The 15,696-nt window shown below is 39.8% G+C and overlaps 1 protein-coding gene across 4 annotated transcripts in view; it reads right to left on the bottom strand.

Annotated features, from left to right (window-relative positions):
* The window catches only part of RAB11FIP2 (RAB11 family interacting protein 2), a 42,671-nt gene extending 28,751 nt beyond the window's left edge, over positions 1 to 13,920 (bottom strand). For 2 of the 4 annotated variants that reach the window (XR_009053814.1, XM_057735699.1), the window contains exons 1-3: positions 12,761 to 13,920; positions 6,956 to 7,398; positions 5,772 to 6,240 (exon numbers count right to left, since the gene is read on the bottom strand). Coding sequence is in view for 3 of the 4 variants with exons in the window: in XM_057735699.1 (XP_057591682.1) it covers positions 5,772 to 6,240; positions 6,956 to 7,398; positions 12,761 to 13,113 (1,265 nt within the window). In the remaining variant the exon portion in view is untranslated. Of the gene's footprint in view, positions 1 to 4,068; positions 5,135 to 5,771; positions 6,241 to 6,955; positions 7,399 to 12,760 lie in introns of those variants that run through there. The other 2 variants (XM_057735701.1, XM_057735700.1) reach the window with 2 other exon arrangements.
* Positions 13,921 to 15,696: the final 1,776 nt, after the last annotated feature.

Raw genomic sequence — 15,696 nt, 5'->3', positions numbered from 1 at the left:
AGTCGACTATGAGTTTACCAGCACGACTCCTGATTCCTACTCATAAATAAGTACTTACTAAACTTTTATGAAATGGATGATATAATTTAGACAAACAATTTTTAAGCCTGAGAATCAGTAGGAAGTTTTGTTTTTTTTTCAATCTTGACTTTTATTTCAGGGCCCATTTACGGAAGATTCTAATTCAGTCTGAAGTAGGGCCCAACAAACCGTAGTTTAAAAAAACACAAACACCAAAAAACCCAGATGCCCTTGATGATCAGCACTGAGGACACGCAGGGACCCAGGTGCTGCAGGTACCCACAAAAGAAGCTTCAGCACAACTGTTCAGCAGTTTATAGAGGTTAGTTGGGAAAACTAAAACCTAGACACAATAAACATCATACAGCAATTATGTTCTATATCAGCAGCATTCCACAGAAGGGAACACTATGTTACCAATCAAGATAGGATTAAAGAGTTTTCAACATCAAGGATAGCTAGGCTTAGGACACTCAGAGATGAGTGAAGAGTGCATTCCACAGCTGAGCCAAGGAACGGAGTTGGCCAAGCTTACAGGGACCTCAGGGTAGAAAGATGCAGTAAGGAAATGAACGCACCTGGAACAGAAAGGTGAGGAATAGTAAAAGAAAAGTTGAGTAGTTAATAAAAGCTGAAAATACAATAATCCTTGAAAATCAGAAACAAGAGTTTGGATTTGGTGTTGCAAACCAGTGGTTCTGAAAGTTTTCTGAATTAGGCTTTCTTAAACAGAACAAGAGGCACTATGGCCTATGTGCCCTAAGTGCTAAATAATAACGATGCTAAATGCTATAATAGATAAGTGCAAAAATCACAGTAACTTAATATTCTGAAAATTCATCATTCAAGACAAGGTTCAAAGGTTATTCTTGTTTATTAGGTGGCCTTCCACATGTATTCAGAGACTCAGGCTGTCCCTATCTTATGGCTCTGCCCTTCTTAAAAGACCTCCATCCAGCTAGTACAGGGTTCAGCAAACTATCTCTGTAAAAGGTCAAATAATAAATATTTTTGGTTTTGTAGGTCATACAGCCTCTGTCATAACTACTCAACTCTACCATTATAGCACAAAAGCAGCCATAAACAAATGGGTGAGCTGCGTTCCAACAAAACCTTATTTGCAAAAACAGGCAGCAAGCCAGATCTGGCCCCCAAGCCTAGTTTGCCAACCTTCAGTTTGGGGTATGGAGGAAGACAGGCAATATGGAGGACTGTATAGGAGGTTTTCATGGACTCGACCTGAAACTGGTATACACTCATCCCTTGGTATTTGGCGGTATTGGTTCTAGGACCTCAGAAGATTACTCAAATCTCTGGATGCTCAAGTCCCTTATATAAAATGGCATAGTATTTGCATGTAACACATATCCTTCCTGTATACCTTAAATAAATCACCTCTAGATTACTTGTAACACCCAACACAATGTAAATGCTATGTGAATAGTTGTAAATACAATGTAAATGCTAAGTAAGTAGTTGCCAGCATGCAGCAAATTCAAGTTTTACTTTTTGGAACTTTCTAGAATTCTTTCCCCAAATAATTTTGACCCGAGATTGGTTGATTCCACGAATGCAGAACCTGGGGACATGGAAGGCCAGCCATACATCTCTTCCACTAAGTCTTCAATAAGCCAGAACTTGGTTACATGTCCCCACCCAAGTGAACAAGTCTAGCTGTGCCTCTGTTAAAAAAAAAAAAAAAAAAAGAAATTGGTTTGGTGAACATACCCATCTATTTCCACTTTCCAGAGGGAAAATAGCCCAGTAAGAACTGGTTGTGAACAAATTATTTGAAATGCTATATGTTTGTTTTGCGAAAGTTTGGTTTTGTAGGTCATACAGTCTCTGTCATAACTACTTAACTCTACCATTACAGCACAAAAGCAGCCATTTTCTGCTGATGCAAAAAATCATTATTTTACAAATGGAAGGGTTAACCATGTAACAAATTAGTTGAGAACGATGCTGCTAAACTACCTGTGATTTGTGATTAAAAAGCAAGAGGAATAGCAATTTTAAAACTCAAACAAATCAATACCAATAGTAAACTGATAAAACATTTTCCTGAAAACGTCAAGAATCCAAGCTACACTTTCACATACATGTGTAGTAGGACTTCTACATCACGCCAAGTATTAGACAGTATCCAGACTTCTTAGACCTGGCATCCAGGACACACACAATAATGTACACTCATCACACCCAATTCAGCGTTCTCTGGGTCCACAGCTAAACCAAAAGTGGCTGCACTCAGGTTGGGACATGACTGAGCACTGCCCAATGGGACACACGCGGAAGTAATGGGTACCACTGCCGGGCCCACATGTGATCCTCCACTCTTTCCCTGCTGCATGGCCTCGGAGGACGTGTGTTAAACAGTGACATCACAAGAAGGAAAGAGCCTGGTTCCTGAGCCACTGTGTGGAGCTGAGCAACAGCATGGAACAAAGCACCCACTCCCCCCAGCCCCATCTCAGGGAATAAGACTGTGACAAACAAGGAAAAATTAACTTTTACTGGAATAAGCCAATGAGATCTGAGGTTGTTTACTGCAGCTGTTAACCTATCTGTATCCTAATACAGAGTTCTTCACAAATTCCACAAATGTGCTAGTTAGGATATGACTATTAAATTTTGGTAGTCCTTTAAAACTCACTTAGATTTCTAATGTTTAGTTGTATACAAAAATGCACACATCTGCCTTTACGGATCTGTTGTTGGTCTATCAGAAAGACCTTCACAGAAAGACCTTGAGCTGGAAGGAGACTAAGGGAATGAGGAAATGAAAGTAGTAGTTTAGGAAATCCATCTCCTATATCGTGTTCATTTATTCAAAAAAATGCTTTCCAATACTGGCTACTTACCACCATGCTGCAGATTAAAGGCTGAAAAATGAATGAAATGCAGGCCCTGCTCTCATGCTGTTCATGGAGGTGAGAGGGAAAAAAAGTGACTGGTCATATTAGTGAACCATGGGATGCCCACAGAAAGGAAGAGCTAGGTAAGAACATGCTGCAGCACGAGGAACAGTTACCTCTTCCTACAAGAGTAAGAGAGGCTTCAAAGAAGTGGGCGTAGGTAAGAGGAAAGAGACTAAGAATTAGTAACTGCAGGGAAACGTGTTTCAAAGAGCCCCGCTCTTTTTTGAGGTAACCCAACAAGAAGCCTTAACTCATTTCCCTTCTCAGTTTTATGCAAGACCATGGGATCTATTCCAAGAACAGAAGCAAAATGCAGTAATTTCTGTGATTACCAGGTGATTTCTTCAGGTGAACTTTACTTACAAAGAAATAAAAACTAACTTTCAAGAGAGTGTTCCTTAGTATTTAAAATTTTTTTGGCATAAGGAAAATTCTCCAGTTGTAATCATACACATTATTCACCCAGAGGGTAATAATACGGTTCCCCTGCACCTGCAATCACAGAAGAGCCAGTTCACTCAAAGAACAAAATCCGGTTCCACAGCTACATATTTTACCCTTCACTTTGTTCAGCATTCTCACAAACATCGGTCACAGGAGTCCAGGACTGTAAATAGATCTATTTAGCCCTACTGGGAAAAAATAATTCACAGCATGTGACCTAGTGATGTGAGTCTATAGCTTCGAAAGTGCATTTGGTTTAGACGTTAGGGTGAGAAGTCTGAAATGTCCCATATAACTGAGGAATGATATTGGAGGAGAAATATGAATAGACCACACTACCTTGACTACGTCCCTCCTAATTCCACTCGAGACAAAGCTGCTTTCCAAAAATTTGAACCGCACTCTCTTCCTAGATCTATTTATAGTCATTCCTTCTTTTTTATACTATTAATTAGACCTATCCCTTTACTGCAAATGTTTTACATTTACCACTAAGATGGCTTGCGACAAAAAGAAGAGTAACTTCACAGGAAACTACAGATGTTTTCGTCCTCATAGCTGGCACTTCATGAATATGAAGAGAAAATTTTAAAATTAAAAAAACCTTTTATTTTTCACATACTTGCAATCATTTTATACATATATCACATGAAACAGCTCTAATTTTGATAGAAACAGCATTAATAATGAAGTAACCCCAAATAAAGTCTAAATTTGGCAAAATGCCATGCTCACTTTTAAAACATTAATTTTTAAGTCCATGTAAATACCAAGTATAAGGCAATTAAAAATTTAAGGATACCTATTTTTCCATATAGGTATGGAAAATTTTTAAATTATTTTCCTACCATTTCCCATTTTTCTTGTCTTTCTTTGACTCTAATACTATGTAAATTACCCAATCTCTAAGTTATCTCAGATAGTTCTTTACAAGAATCTTCTTCAAAAAAAGCTCAGTTGAGCAGAAAAAAAGCAAATACATTTCTATTTACCCCTGTAGTTTAAGGCTTAACACAATATGTGAAGTACACTGTGTAAAATACCAAAATGAAATATTTGAGAATAGCATATCAAAACCATGGACTCTTCAATAAAATATTAATACCATATGATAAAAACATATTTCTTCGGAGTATGGTCTATAAAGAAAACCGAACACTACTTTCTAAAGCCACAGCAAATACCCATTTATTGATAAAAGAAAACAAAAGAAATACAAACTGGAAAACTCTAAATGCATGTTTTAGAAGATCAGAAGACAGGCAGGAGATCACAAGCCTAAAAGGGTGACTGTTAATACTATTTTCTGTTTATGGTATGACAAAACAAAGCACTGTTCTTGAATGAAATATGACACGGCACTATATAAAATGTAACAGCAACCACCATTTATGGGATCCCTACTTGGGGCCTGGCTGTGACCATGTACTTTACCATTTATCGTCCCCCAATCCTATCGAGTAGGTATAATTTTCCTTATTTCAAAGATGGAGAGTCTGAGGTTGAGAGAGGTCACAGAGCTACTGAGCCAGGTTTCCCACTGGGGTCCAAATACCATACGTTCTTGCCTCGGGAAAGAACGTCTGTTACATGGCAAACAGTCTATCTACCATGCTCTTCCATGATAATTGCTTAAGATTCCAATAAATTCATCTAATTCTTTGCTTGAGGTTTCCTTAATCAGCTTTTCCACCATTCACTTCTGCAAAGCTCATCATCTTATTTAAACCACACAGTTCCAACCTGTACTAAGGAATTAGAAAAATACTATTACAAAACTGAGAACTCATATTTTGAAAATCTAAACTTTATCATGATAGATTATAAGTCATCATTACAGATATCCTTTGATGTATTTATAGTACCCACAACGTTCACTTAATTCCAATAAACATTCACAAATAAAAACTATTCCAAATAGCTGTTAAATAAGGACAGTTAACACCTATTATGAAAACCATTAATATTTAAGCCAGTATTTCTTAAAGAACGGTCCAGAGGCTGGTATTGGTCCATAACTAAGCTCTGGAAAATAACATCTAGAAACACAACTTACCACCTAAATTTCTGTCTTGAATTAACACCCACCAGTGATTCACTCTCACCACATCTCATCAAAAACTATGCTGTCTTCTCCGCAAGTTTCGGTGAGTTTCTGGCTAACACAAGTAGAAATAAACTATGGTGGGGATTAAGAATCTTTTATCCTTCTAAGATAAAAAGTTCAATTCCAAAGATGTATGGAACATTGCCTGGCTCCAAAATTAATTATAAAAATAAGATAAGGATTTTTTTCAAGTAAAATAAAAGGAATTTAAAAAGGATATTGGATACTTTCAAGTAGTTATTTTCCAAAATAGCACAACTTCCCCCCGTTAAGCTTACCTTGAAGATGGCATTATATTTGAAGCCCTGAATTTTGTTGTAAACGGATTAGTTGACTCATAATCAAAATAGTCCTGACGATTTTCACTAAATGCATTAGGTGATTTCAAGTCACAAGGGCTATCGGATCCCCCATTGTTAAGTTTATCAGATCTTCTGCTATCTTTTTTTCCAGTCACTCTTTCAAACAGGCTAACTTTCTCCCTTTTTTCTCTTTTGTTTTCTTTTCTTACTTCAACTGATTTTGAAAATAAATTCACGCTGCTGTCCAACGATTCGCTGCTTTCTTCAAATGGATTTTTCTTCCTTGGCAGTGTTGCAAATTTTTGGGGTAATGAAGCAGTCACATTTGTAAATGGGTCATTTTGTCTTCCGAAAGACGATTCACCTTCATCCACACTGCTGTCAGGTTGGTTCATTTTAGAAGTATCAAAGCTTAATGTTCTTCTGTGTGGAGATTTGAGACTTCCTGCAAACAATTTTGTAGTTAGTACATAATCAGTGACACATTACATCACACTGTCTGACACATTCTGTGTGCATACTGCTGCTTTTAGAATAAGAGCAATTAGCTATTTAAAGATATTAACCTTTTAAAATAATCAAGGAAAACAATCTTAAAATGCTAAGGTACAGTGGTATGTAGGCTAATAACAATTAGTATCTTGCTAGACAATTAGTAGTTTACTCAGCGTAGAAAGAAACAATCACATAAACAAATTATAATGTCAAAACTAAAGGTTCTGCTTGGCATCAGAGTGCTATAAATTCTCAGACTTTTTTTCATCATTAGCATTAAATTTACTTTCTTACTTCTGAACATTAAAGGTTCTTTTCTAGGAACTTTCTGATGAAATGGAATATTCATTTATGTTTCAGGCTTTGAGTACAGGAGAAACAGCAGTAAAAAAAAAAAGAAGCCAGGCCATGAAAAGAGACCAAGACTCATTTTTATTATCTAATAATATAAATACAGTACTGAACGCAGACAAGCTCTGCCTTTAATAAGCTTACCAATTTTGAGTATAAGCAGGTACTCAATAAATATTTGCTGACTAAATTTAGAAGATATTAGCAAGAAACGCCAATTTTTTATTCTCTAACTTTAGAAGTCAAACTTTAAAAATTAAGAGGGTAGTTCAGACCACGGAAGATCAACTAGAAAGAATGCAGGCGCCACTTACCACTTTCCGGAACTGCTCCAAAGGAATCTATCTGGCGTCCGAGAAGATGCGTTTGAGCAACGGTGCCAGACTTCAGCTTCTCCGAGGATACATGGGCCCCAGTTAAATCAGACATTGAATGCGCTGAAGAGAGTCGCTGAGGACCCAAAAGGAAAGGCTTTTTTGGTTTTGATTTCATCTGTATTTCACTACTTGAAAATTCAGTATTGGCATCAGGCATGTGAGAACTTGGAATGATTGCAGAAGATGTATCAGAAAACGTCCCATCATTTTTTCTACCTTTCATCTTATCTTTTAATTTTGCAAAAGGAGATCTTGTTTTGTCCTTCATTGATAAGTCAAACATACTTGCTGTCATATTGTTCCTCATAAATTGAATATTGACCTTTATCTCACCCCTGTTTTTGGCTCTTTTTCCTTGTTTGGATTCTAATCTAAACCACCTTAAAGAGAAGGAAAAACTGGGTTGTAACATGTAACGAAGAGAGGATTATCGAGCTCTGTTGTATACAAATAGCTTTTTAGGTAAAGTCACTCTACATCAAGGCAATGTAAGCACTGAAGGAGAAACTGTCAGCCAGAGTGCTTCTGGTTTTATTCAATGCTTCACTTAAAAACACAGGTAAGTCTCTGTCATGCGGCATATACAGAAGCAATCAGGATTTTTGGAAAAGCTATTTAGACAACATTTTCTTTCATGATTTGAAAATCACCCATCGAAAATTCTTACCAATCATAGCTATTATGTTTCCATCTAAGGTAAATGTTCCTAATGGCTGAAGAACATTCTTTAGCATTAAAAGACGCTACGGTAGAGACCCGGAAACAATTCATCAATACAAACTACTTTTGAGCACCATAACATGATAATGACAAAATTTTTAATAAAGTAACAAATACTCAGCCTCCATCTCAAAATAGTTCTGTAAAAGCTATTAAAAGAATTTTGTTATATGGGAGACTTCTCCATATAGTTTGCTAATCATGAAAACTGCATACGCTGTAATTTAGATTCACATAAAATGGGTCAAAGCCTCTTCCTGAATAAAATGTGCAAAATAAGTAGAATGCAATAACTGACAAACAGTAATAAATCTGGTAAAGCATTTCTGAAGGAAAAAAGAAAGCTTATATGCTTCCTCTTAGAATCTACTTGTTTCATTAACTACCGCTACTGTGACAATACCAAATAAAACTCATTTTAACTGGAGCCAAATCTTTTGCTTTTAGTCACTTCAGTGAATTACATTGCCCATTTTCAAATGATGTGTAAGAAACAAAGTTTATTTTGGTTTTGTTTACAGTATTTTTATCCATGAGAACTTCGCCAGTTGTTGGTGTCACAAGTGGTCAGTCTACAGGGCAAACAGCCAAAAAAACTACAAACTCCAGCCTAGATGAGAGTTTCTACAATGTTTTCACAGTACTTAACAATAAAGTCTAATATCCATCCCTGAGACAGGTCATTGTTTAAATACAGCTCTGCAAGCGTTAAATTTTCTTAGCTACAAAAGGAACTCTGATCTAATTTTACAGGGTATACCAGAAGCAGCTACACTTACCATCAATTGGAAGACTGGTTCAAAGATCTTTGCAGGGAAAAGAAAACTGGCACATAATATATATAACACCTACATCTTAGCAAGTAACATGCAAGAGAAATATTTTCTGTTTAATTTGGACCAATTCAATCAATTAAGATCTAGTTGCATCAAAACAAGCAACTTTAAAAAAAAAAGAATTATAATAGAAATCATTAACCTGAGACCCTAAATAGAGAAAATTCCTTATCTGAGGCAAATGGTGAAATCTGAAGACTCAGGGACTAGAAATAAAAAATTACAGCAATAAACTCTGTGGAAGAGAGAACCTTCAGCCAAATCAAGTTGAGCCCTCGAAAAGCCTCGAAATGAAGCAAGGTTATATATCCAATCATTAACTCACAGTTTTGGAAAACAGAGCATTTTCAGTGGAGGAGAAATCCTTCTGATGGATAGCCCATGAGAAATGCTCTGTTAACATCTCAGGTTATACAGAAAACAGGTGAATCCACTTTGCAAGAAATGTACCCCCACCCCTGCAAATCCCCAAACAAAACAGAACCAAACAAAAACACCAAGCATGTAGGATTTGCATGTGTATAAAAAATCAAAGCAAATCTGAGAAAAAAATAAATCAATAGCCCAATAAATGGAAGGGAGTGAGGGTAACCAAATTCATAGAATTTTAGAAGCGTGGCCAAATAAATCATCTAGTCTAACATCTTGATTTCACAGATGAGGAAAACTGAGGCACAGAGAATGAGTAACTTCTTAACGTCAGATTGGAGTCAACAAGGAAAAAAAGCCAAAGTTGATGAATAACAGCTGCATGAAAATAGTAGTTCTTTTGTATTTAATGAATCACATGTGTTAATAAGGTTTAACACATACCAGGCTGTATATTACAGGACACTGTATTTAATCAGGAGACATGAGAGCCAACGAGGAAGTCAGTGCAGGTTTTTTCCTGCTAGAGTGTAAGCTCCTTGAAGGCAGTTTGCCTTGCACTAAATAACTGTTTACTGAATTTTCATTTCTAGAATTATATTCTTAAAACAACCATGCTACAACTCTGTGTGTGTGTGTTGCACTGTTTTGTACTTTGGTAAGGAAAGCTAAAGACTTAGGTAAGCTTTAACGGATAAAGCAAGTCAGTGTTTGAATATAAACTGTAAATACAGTATTTTCCATGCTCCTCACCAAAAACAGAAACAGAAACACCAAAAGCCCAACTGCAAAGAACTTTAACAAATATACTAACTTAAAATATAGGCATGACAAATAACTCTAGCTGCTTTGTTTTGAAAATGATATAATAGGGAAGTTTTAATGAGACCTTCAAGAATCATTCCAGAGATACCACTTGTTTTCCCAGGCTTCAAAAAGATAAAATGAAGACATAGCATTTGAGGCTTAGTGGATTAATGCTGATTTTTTTTCACCTCTGGAGTGCTGGATTTAAACTGTATATGGCCTCTGTTCAATTTTTAATGGGCACAGGTCCATGTTCAAAAACCACCACACATGTGGGAACTATTCCCAAGCAATTGGTGCTGTGTGGTCAGAAATGGGACAAGATTGGCAGTAAGGGTGCCAGAGGCCAGGACGCAGGTGCATTGCCGAGCTGCACACAAAAGTCCTAAAATCTGCATGTGTTTGAGTCACACCTAACTCTAGGGATTCTGATGGTTATTACTTTTCATGAGCATTTAAAAAAGGAAAAAGAAAACCCACTTCTGCTGTTAAAAAAATCAATCGATATTACATAACAGCATGAACAATTTTACCAGTCTATTATTAAGTACTGTATTGTTTCCTTAAATCTTGTGCCAGAACCAACCCAAGACACTCATTAAAGTGGGAGATACAGAAGTTCTCTTTCCATGCCCCACTCAAAGTGTTCTGGCTCAGACCCCTTTTTCCTCTCCTTGAAAGACCAAAAAAAAAAAAAAAAAAGGCTTTTAATTTCAAGGTATAAAAATAAGTAAAATGATAGTTTTAGCTATCACACGTCTTTGCCTATCATAACACAATTGGAAGACAAGCTGCAAATAGCTGTCTTCAGTGTCAAGAGTAGAAAGTGTCATACCCAGCAGTTCCATGGGACTTTAAATCAGCTGGTAGCCTTCATCACTCATACTGGTTTTCTAAAAAGCACTTGGGAATACGCTGACAAGGCTCAGCAATGTGCAGAATATTAAATATCTTTCTTGCAATACACCGGTGACTCAAGTCTGTCTCTTACTGGGACATACGTACAGCTGTGCTGGAAAAGGAAGCTATTAACTATATTAAAAAACTAGAAATATTACCAATAAAGAGACCTCATCAAATATGTGGTCCCCATTTATCCACAAAGAAAGAAAATGTTAGGAATTTAATAACATATGAAAATCACTTTGAATGCAATAACATCACAAGTGCTGTCGATAACATATAAAAGCATTTTCCTCCCTGAAAGTTCTAATCCATTTTATATAGTAGCCAATAGAGAATTTCTGTAGGGAGGCTATGATATTAAGAGTACTGCTTACAGCCAAATTTATTGTAATTGTGATGGTGCCAAAGATAAGGAGTAAAACAAGAAGAAACTTTAAAAGCTTCTTTCATCCTCAGAATCTCTGGGTTCACAGTTGGGCCTCCTTTCACTTGGAAAATTTATATTTCAGAGAAGGCCTGTAGTATATCATTCATTAACACTAAAAGTACTGTAAATACAGTAGAAATCTGAAGATGCAATATACTTAGAAGTTTACATTCAAAACACTTCTAAATATTATTTAGTAAGGTCATCCAAAATTGGCAATTTGAAATAAATTATTTGGTGATTATCCATTTTCAGTTTAAATTTGATGAAAAACTCCTCAGAGGTAACTGAATGCTACTTCGTAGGTATCAGACAGTTATTAAAATCATTGAGATATATTCAACTTTACACTTTTTTTAAACCATTTTCTCTCCTTTTAAAATACTTTCATCTCTTCAGTTAAATATTTACCATTTTCTTCTGGCATTCCTAGTATTATTTCTCTCTCTACCCTTTTACCCTACACATATTAAACCTTAGGTAACAATCTGATTAAAAAACATTTTTTCAATAAAAATAAAAACTTCAATTAAGAGAAGCTTGCAGGAAGATATTTATAGAAAGAACATGAGATGGTTGTCTTAAAATATAAGAAAATAACATGAACTTTAAGACAGTTACTATAATAGTTCTTAAAAGCGTAAATAAATTCAGTTATAACTGAAACAACAAAGCTATTTTTGAAATCTGAAGTCCTCTTATAAATTCAACCTATATTTTTCTCTCTTAATTCCATCAACTTCAACGTTCTCTCAGACTAGAGAAACTGTAAGTTTAAGAAAAAGGTGAGTATCCCTATCTCAGAAAACATACTATTTTTCAACTTAAGACATAATATCCTAGTTTTAACTTATATTATGGTTTTTTAAATTAGAATATATCTAACCTGTTTGGGAAAAACTTACGTTAGAAAAAACCCACGTTTTTACTGAAGATGTCATTAAATCATTTCATCAGAAGAATTTAATCATTGCCTCCAATCTGACCAGCATTTAATATGGTCTAAATACACTGCCATTATAGAACTAACTTTGAAGTAATTGCGTTCAAGGTTGAGGATGTCTGTACATACTCTTAAAATTTTTTTCTTTTAACAGCTTTAGATTCCATCAAGATGTACTGACCCTCAAATCTGAGTTAAAATAAAAGCCAACTGTTTATAATACTGAAATAAAATATTGAGTTCTAAATGTGGTAATTTAGCACTTGACAGCTTCAGAGTTCAATTGAAAAAAATATATTCAAAAATACATATACCTAAAAGACATCACACTGGCAGATTTCATTTGCTGATGTCCCATTTTCTGAAAAATTGTAATGTTTAAAGACTGTAACAATTTACACATATGCAGTTTTAGTTGGTCAACACTATGGTCCAGGCCTCTTATAAGCAGTGAAACAATGCTAGTTTACTTAAAATTCTGCACAAAATATTCAATTATTGAAGATGTCTTCCTCAAACAAATGAGGGAGTAATGGATCATGAAAAACTCCACTTAAAAAATGTTTCTTCACAAGGGCTATTTTTACTTCTGATTCATGCAAACATGGTGCTTAAAACTGGGTCATATTTCAGTCCAAAAACCAATGCTCCTGGTAGACAATTTCCAAGAACAGAAAATCCATAAATAAGATAATAAAGCTCCCCCCCAATTCAAAATAAATTACATAACTTACTCTGTTTTCCTTCTTTGTTTGTCCTCAAAGATGTCATTGAGATTGATGGCCACCTGCCCTAGAAACTTATCCAGACCCACCAGGGACCTGTGCATAACTACGAGGAAAAGGATGTATTTCTCTGGATTCCCCTGCATTAGCAACCCAGGTAGCTCAAAAGAGGCCTCTTCCTTCCAGACTGGCTCAAGGGTTTTCTCAGCTACAGAGGTGGAGTACTTTTCCTTGCCCAGCTGAATTATAGTGTATGTGTCATTGGTGCCACTTTTGCCTTTTGGCTTAAGATCTTTGGCTTGGAGCACTGTGACCTGCACGTGGGTCGGAAACCACTTTTGGGCTTGCTCCGAAAGCATCATTCTGTCCTTTTTCTCTGCACCGAGTTCACCAGCGCAGGCACTGCCCCTCCCGCAGGGAGAGCCGGATTCCTTAAATCACTGCATCCTAAGGGCACTTAACGGAGACAGGCAAACTCACAGCTGCCCGACTTCCCTAGGGCTGATGTCCAAACGCCTTGCTGGGGCAGCCCGGGGACACGGCTGCTCTGGGGGTCCCCTTTCCTCTGCAGAAGCACAGGGGCCCACCATCACCTGGCCGCGCCGTCCAGGCCTCCGCGCGGAGGCCCGCGCCTCGCGTCCGCACCTCCACGCTCCGCCGGCCCCCGGGACTGGCCCTCGGCGGCGGCGGGCGGCTCCCAGGCCTCCGGGCAGGTGAGGCCAGGCCGCCCAGGCCCGAACGGAGGGCGGCGGAGGTGGGAGGGCGCCCCCCGCCCCAACTGGCAGCCCGGGGCCTCCCGCCCGCCTCCTCACGGCCGTGCCGCCCCCGCCTCCTCCGCGCCTCCCGCCCGCCCCGCGCTGGTCCGCGGGCCCGGCCGGGCTCCTCCTCCCGACCCCGGTAATACGAACCGCCGGCGGCTCGCGCGGCCTCGCTCCCGCTCGCAAACCTCTCCCTCCTCCTCCCCCTCGCCTCGGCTCCTCCTCTCGGGCGGGCGTGGGGGCGGGGGCGGGTCGCCGGGGGCTGGGGGTGGGACCCGGGGGCGGGGGACGCGGCCGCTCCCGCGCGGCAGGACCACAGGGTCGGCCGCGGGCTGCAGGGCGGCGGGCGCGGGGCTCGGCCTCGCCCGGCCGGCGGCTTCTAGTACCGGACGGGCGGCGGCGGCGGCGGCACTTCCGGGTTGGCCGGCTCCATGTTGATCTTGGGAAGGCAACGGGGCGGGGCCGGGCGGGGCCCTAGGGTCAGGGGTCATCCCCTCCCCGGTTGCCGTGGTGACCGGGGGCGTGCCGCGCGGGCGCTGGGGCTGGGAGCTCCTCTCACAGAGCTGGGTGTTCCTCCGGCAGGTTCGCGCCCGCTTTGGGCCTGGCACTGCGCGGGACGCTAGGGACGTGGGGACCTGCACGCACCGGCAGGGGGGCTCTGGGGACAGCGGAGACCGCTCTGAAAGGAGGCAGCCAAGGCCCGGGGCCTGCCCGGTCTTGGGAGAGACCCAGTTTCAATCTTTGGACGCTGTTTCTGCTGTACTCTGGATGCCCAGTGCCTGGCACCGAGCGGACGTTGGACGAATGCTGGTGAAATAAATCACTCCCCTTCATTGGCCGAAAACATACTTTCCTCCAACCCCTTATCCACTCTTCTCTTTTTGAAACGAGAGAAGGCTGTTAATTGACAGGAATGACATCCCCCACTCAGAAGACAGGAGAGAGGGAAGCAGATAAAAGATCCCAAGGCTACAATAACACAGGGGTTAATATATCAGATCCCGGGAGGCACTGGGCTGGAGTCAGAAGACCTGGTTCTGATCCCACATCTGCCACCATCAGACTGTACGACCTTGGTCAAGTCATTTCCCTTCCCTGAGCCTCGGTTTCTTCAAAGGTAAAACAGGTCTCCATCAAGTCTGAGACGCCATAGCGACTCTATGGGCTCAATGCCCAAAGGACCCCCCTGGGCACTCACAGTCTGATAGTCTATCTAACTTCAGAAGCCAAACCCAGAGGTGATTCTGATCGTATTCAACTAAGTCAACTAAGAAAAGCAAACAGCCTCTTTCACCAAGGGCGGCCCACAAGCTCCTTACCTGCTCTGAGGGCAAGCCCTGAGGGATACCAGCGCTGTTGGAATGAAAGGGACAGTGTTAAAGAAGAAAATGGGGATGTGTTAATACTGCATTTTTTTTTCTGAAACCACTCTGATCTAGTGGGGAAATTTGGGTAATGGCTGATGAGTCAGGAGCCTTGCTTGATGTCCTGACTGCCAGAAATTCAGTACAAGGCTCTTGATGAACACTTAGCTTCCTGAGACTAGGAACTTTGATTCTGGGAGCCTGGATTTCCTTGTTCATAAATTGTTGATAAAATTGCTACTATAGAGTTGGGAGGGGTATTAAGAGATAATATATGTTCATTTCCTGGCATAGTATGGAACATAGTTCTAAGTCTCCCTTTGTCCCTCTATTTCTCTATTACAAAAGATATTCTTTTTTGTATTCTGTTCACAGCTGATCTTCCCAAGGAAAGTCTGACCTCTTTGAATTGCCTTGTGTATCATAGATCATCCCTTCACAGTGCTTAGCAGGCAGTAGACACTCAATTATCATATGACTTAATGCCCTTCTCCCTTACAAGACTACTTTTGAGAGTAAAACAATATGATAGATGTGCATACACTTTTCCAACTTAAAATGACTTTAAAAGTGTAACATGGGACTTCCCTGGTGGCGCAGTGGTTAAAAAACCGCCTGCCAATGCAGGGGACATGGGTTGGAGCCCTGGTCTGGGAAGATCCCACATGCCACGGAGCAACCAAGCCCATGCGCCATAACTACTAAGCACTCTAGAGCCCCCGGAGCCACAACTGTTGAGCCCACGTGCCACAACTGCTGAAAGCCCACACTCCTAAAGCCCGTGCTCCACAACAAGAGAGGCCACTGCACTGAGAAGCCCGCA

This window comes from Hippopotamus amphibius, chromosome 5 (assembly GCF_030028045.1).
Source record: "Hippopotamus amphibius kiboko isolate mHipAmp2 chromosome 5, mHipAmp2.hap2, whole genome shotgun sequence".
Classification (NCBI taxonomy): Eukaryota; Metazoa; Chordata; class Mammalia; order Artiodactyla; family Hippopotamidae; genus Hippopotamus; species Hippopotamus amphibius.
The sequence above is the reverse complement of the archived record's forward strand: the minus strand, read 5'-3'. Positions and strand labels throughout refer to the sequence as shown.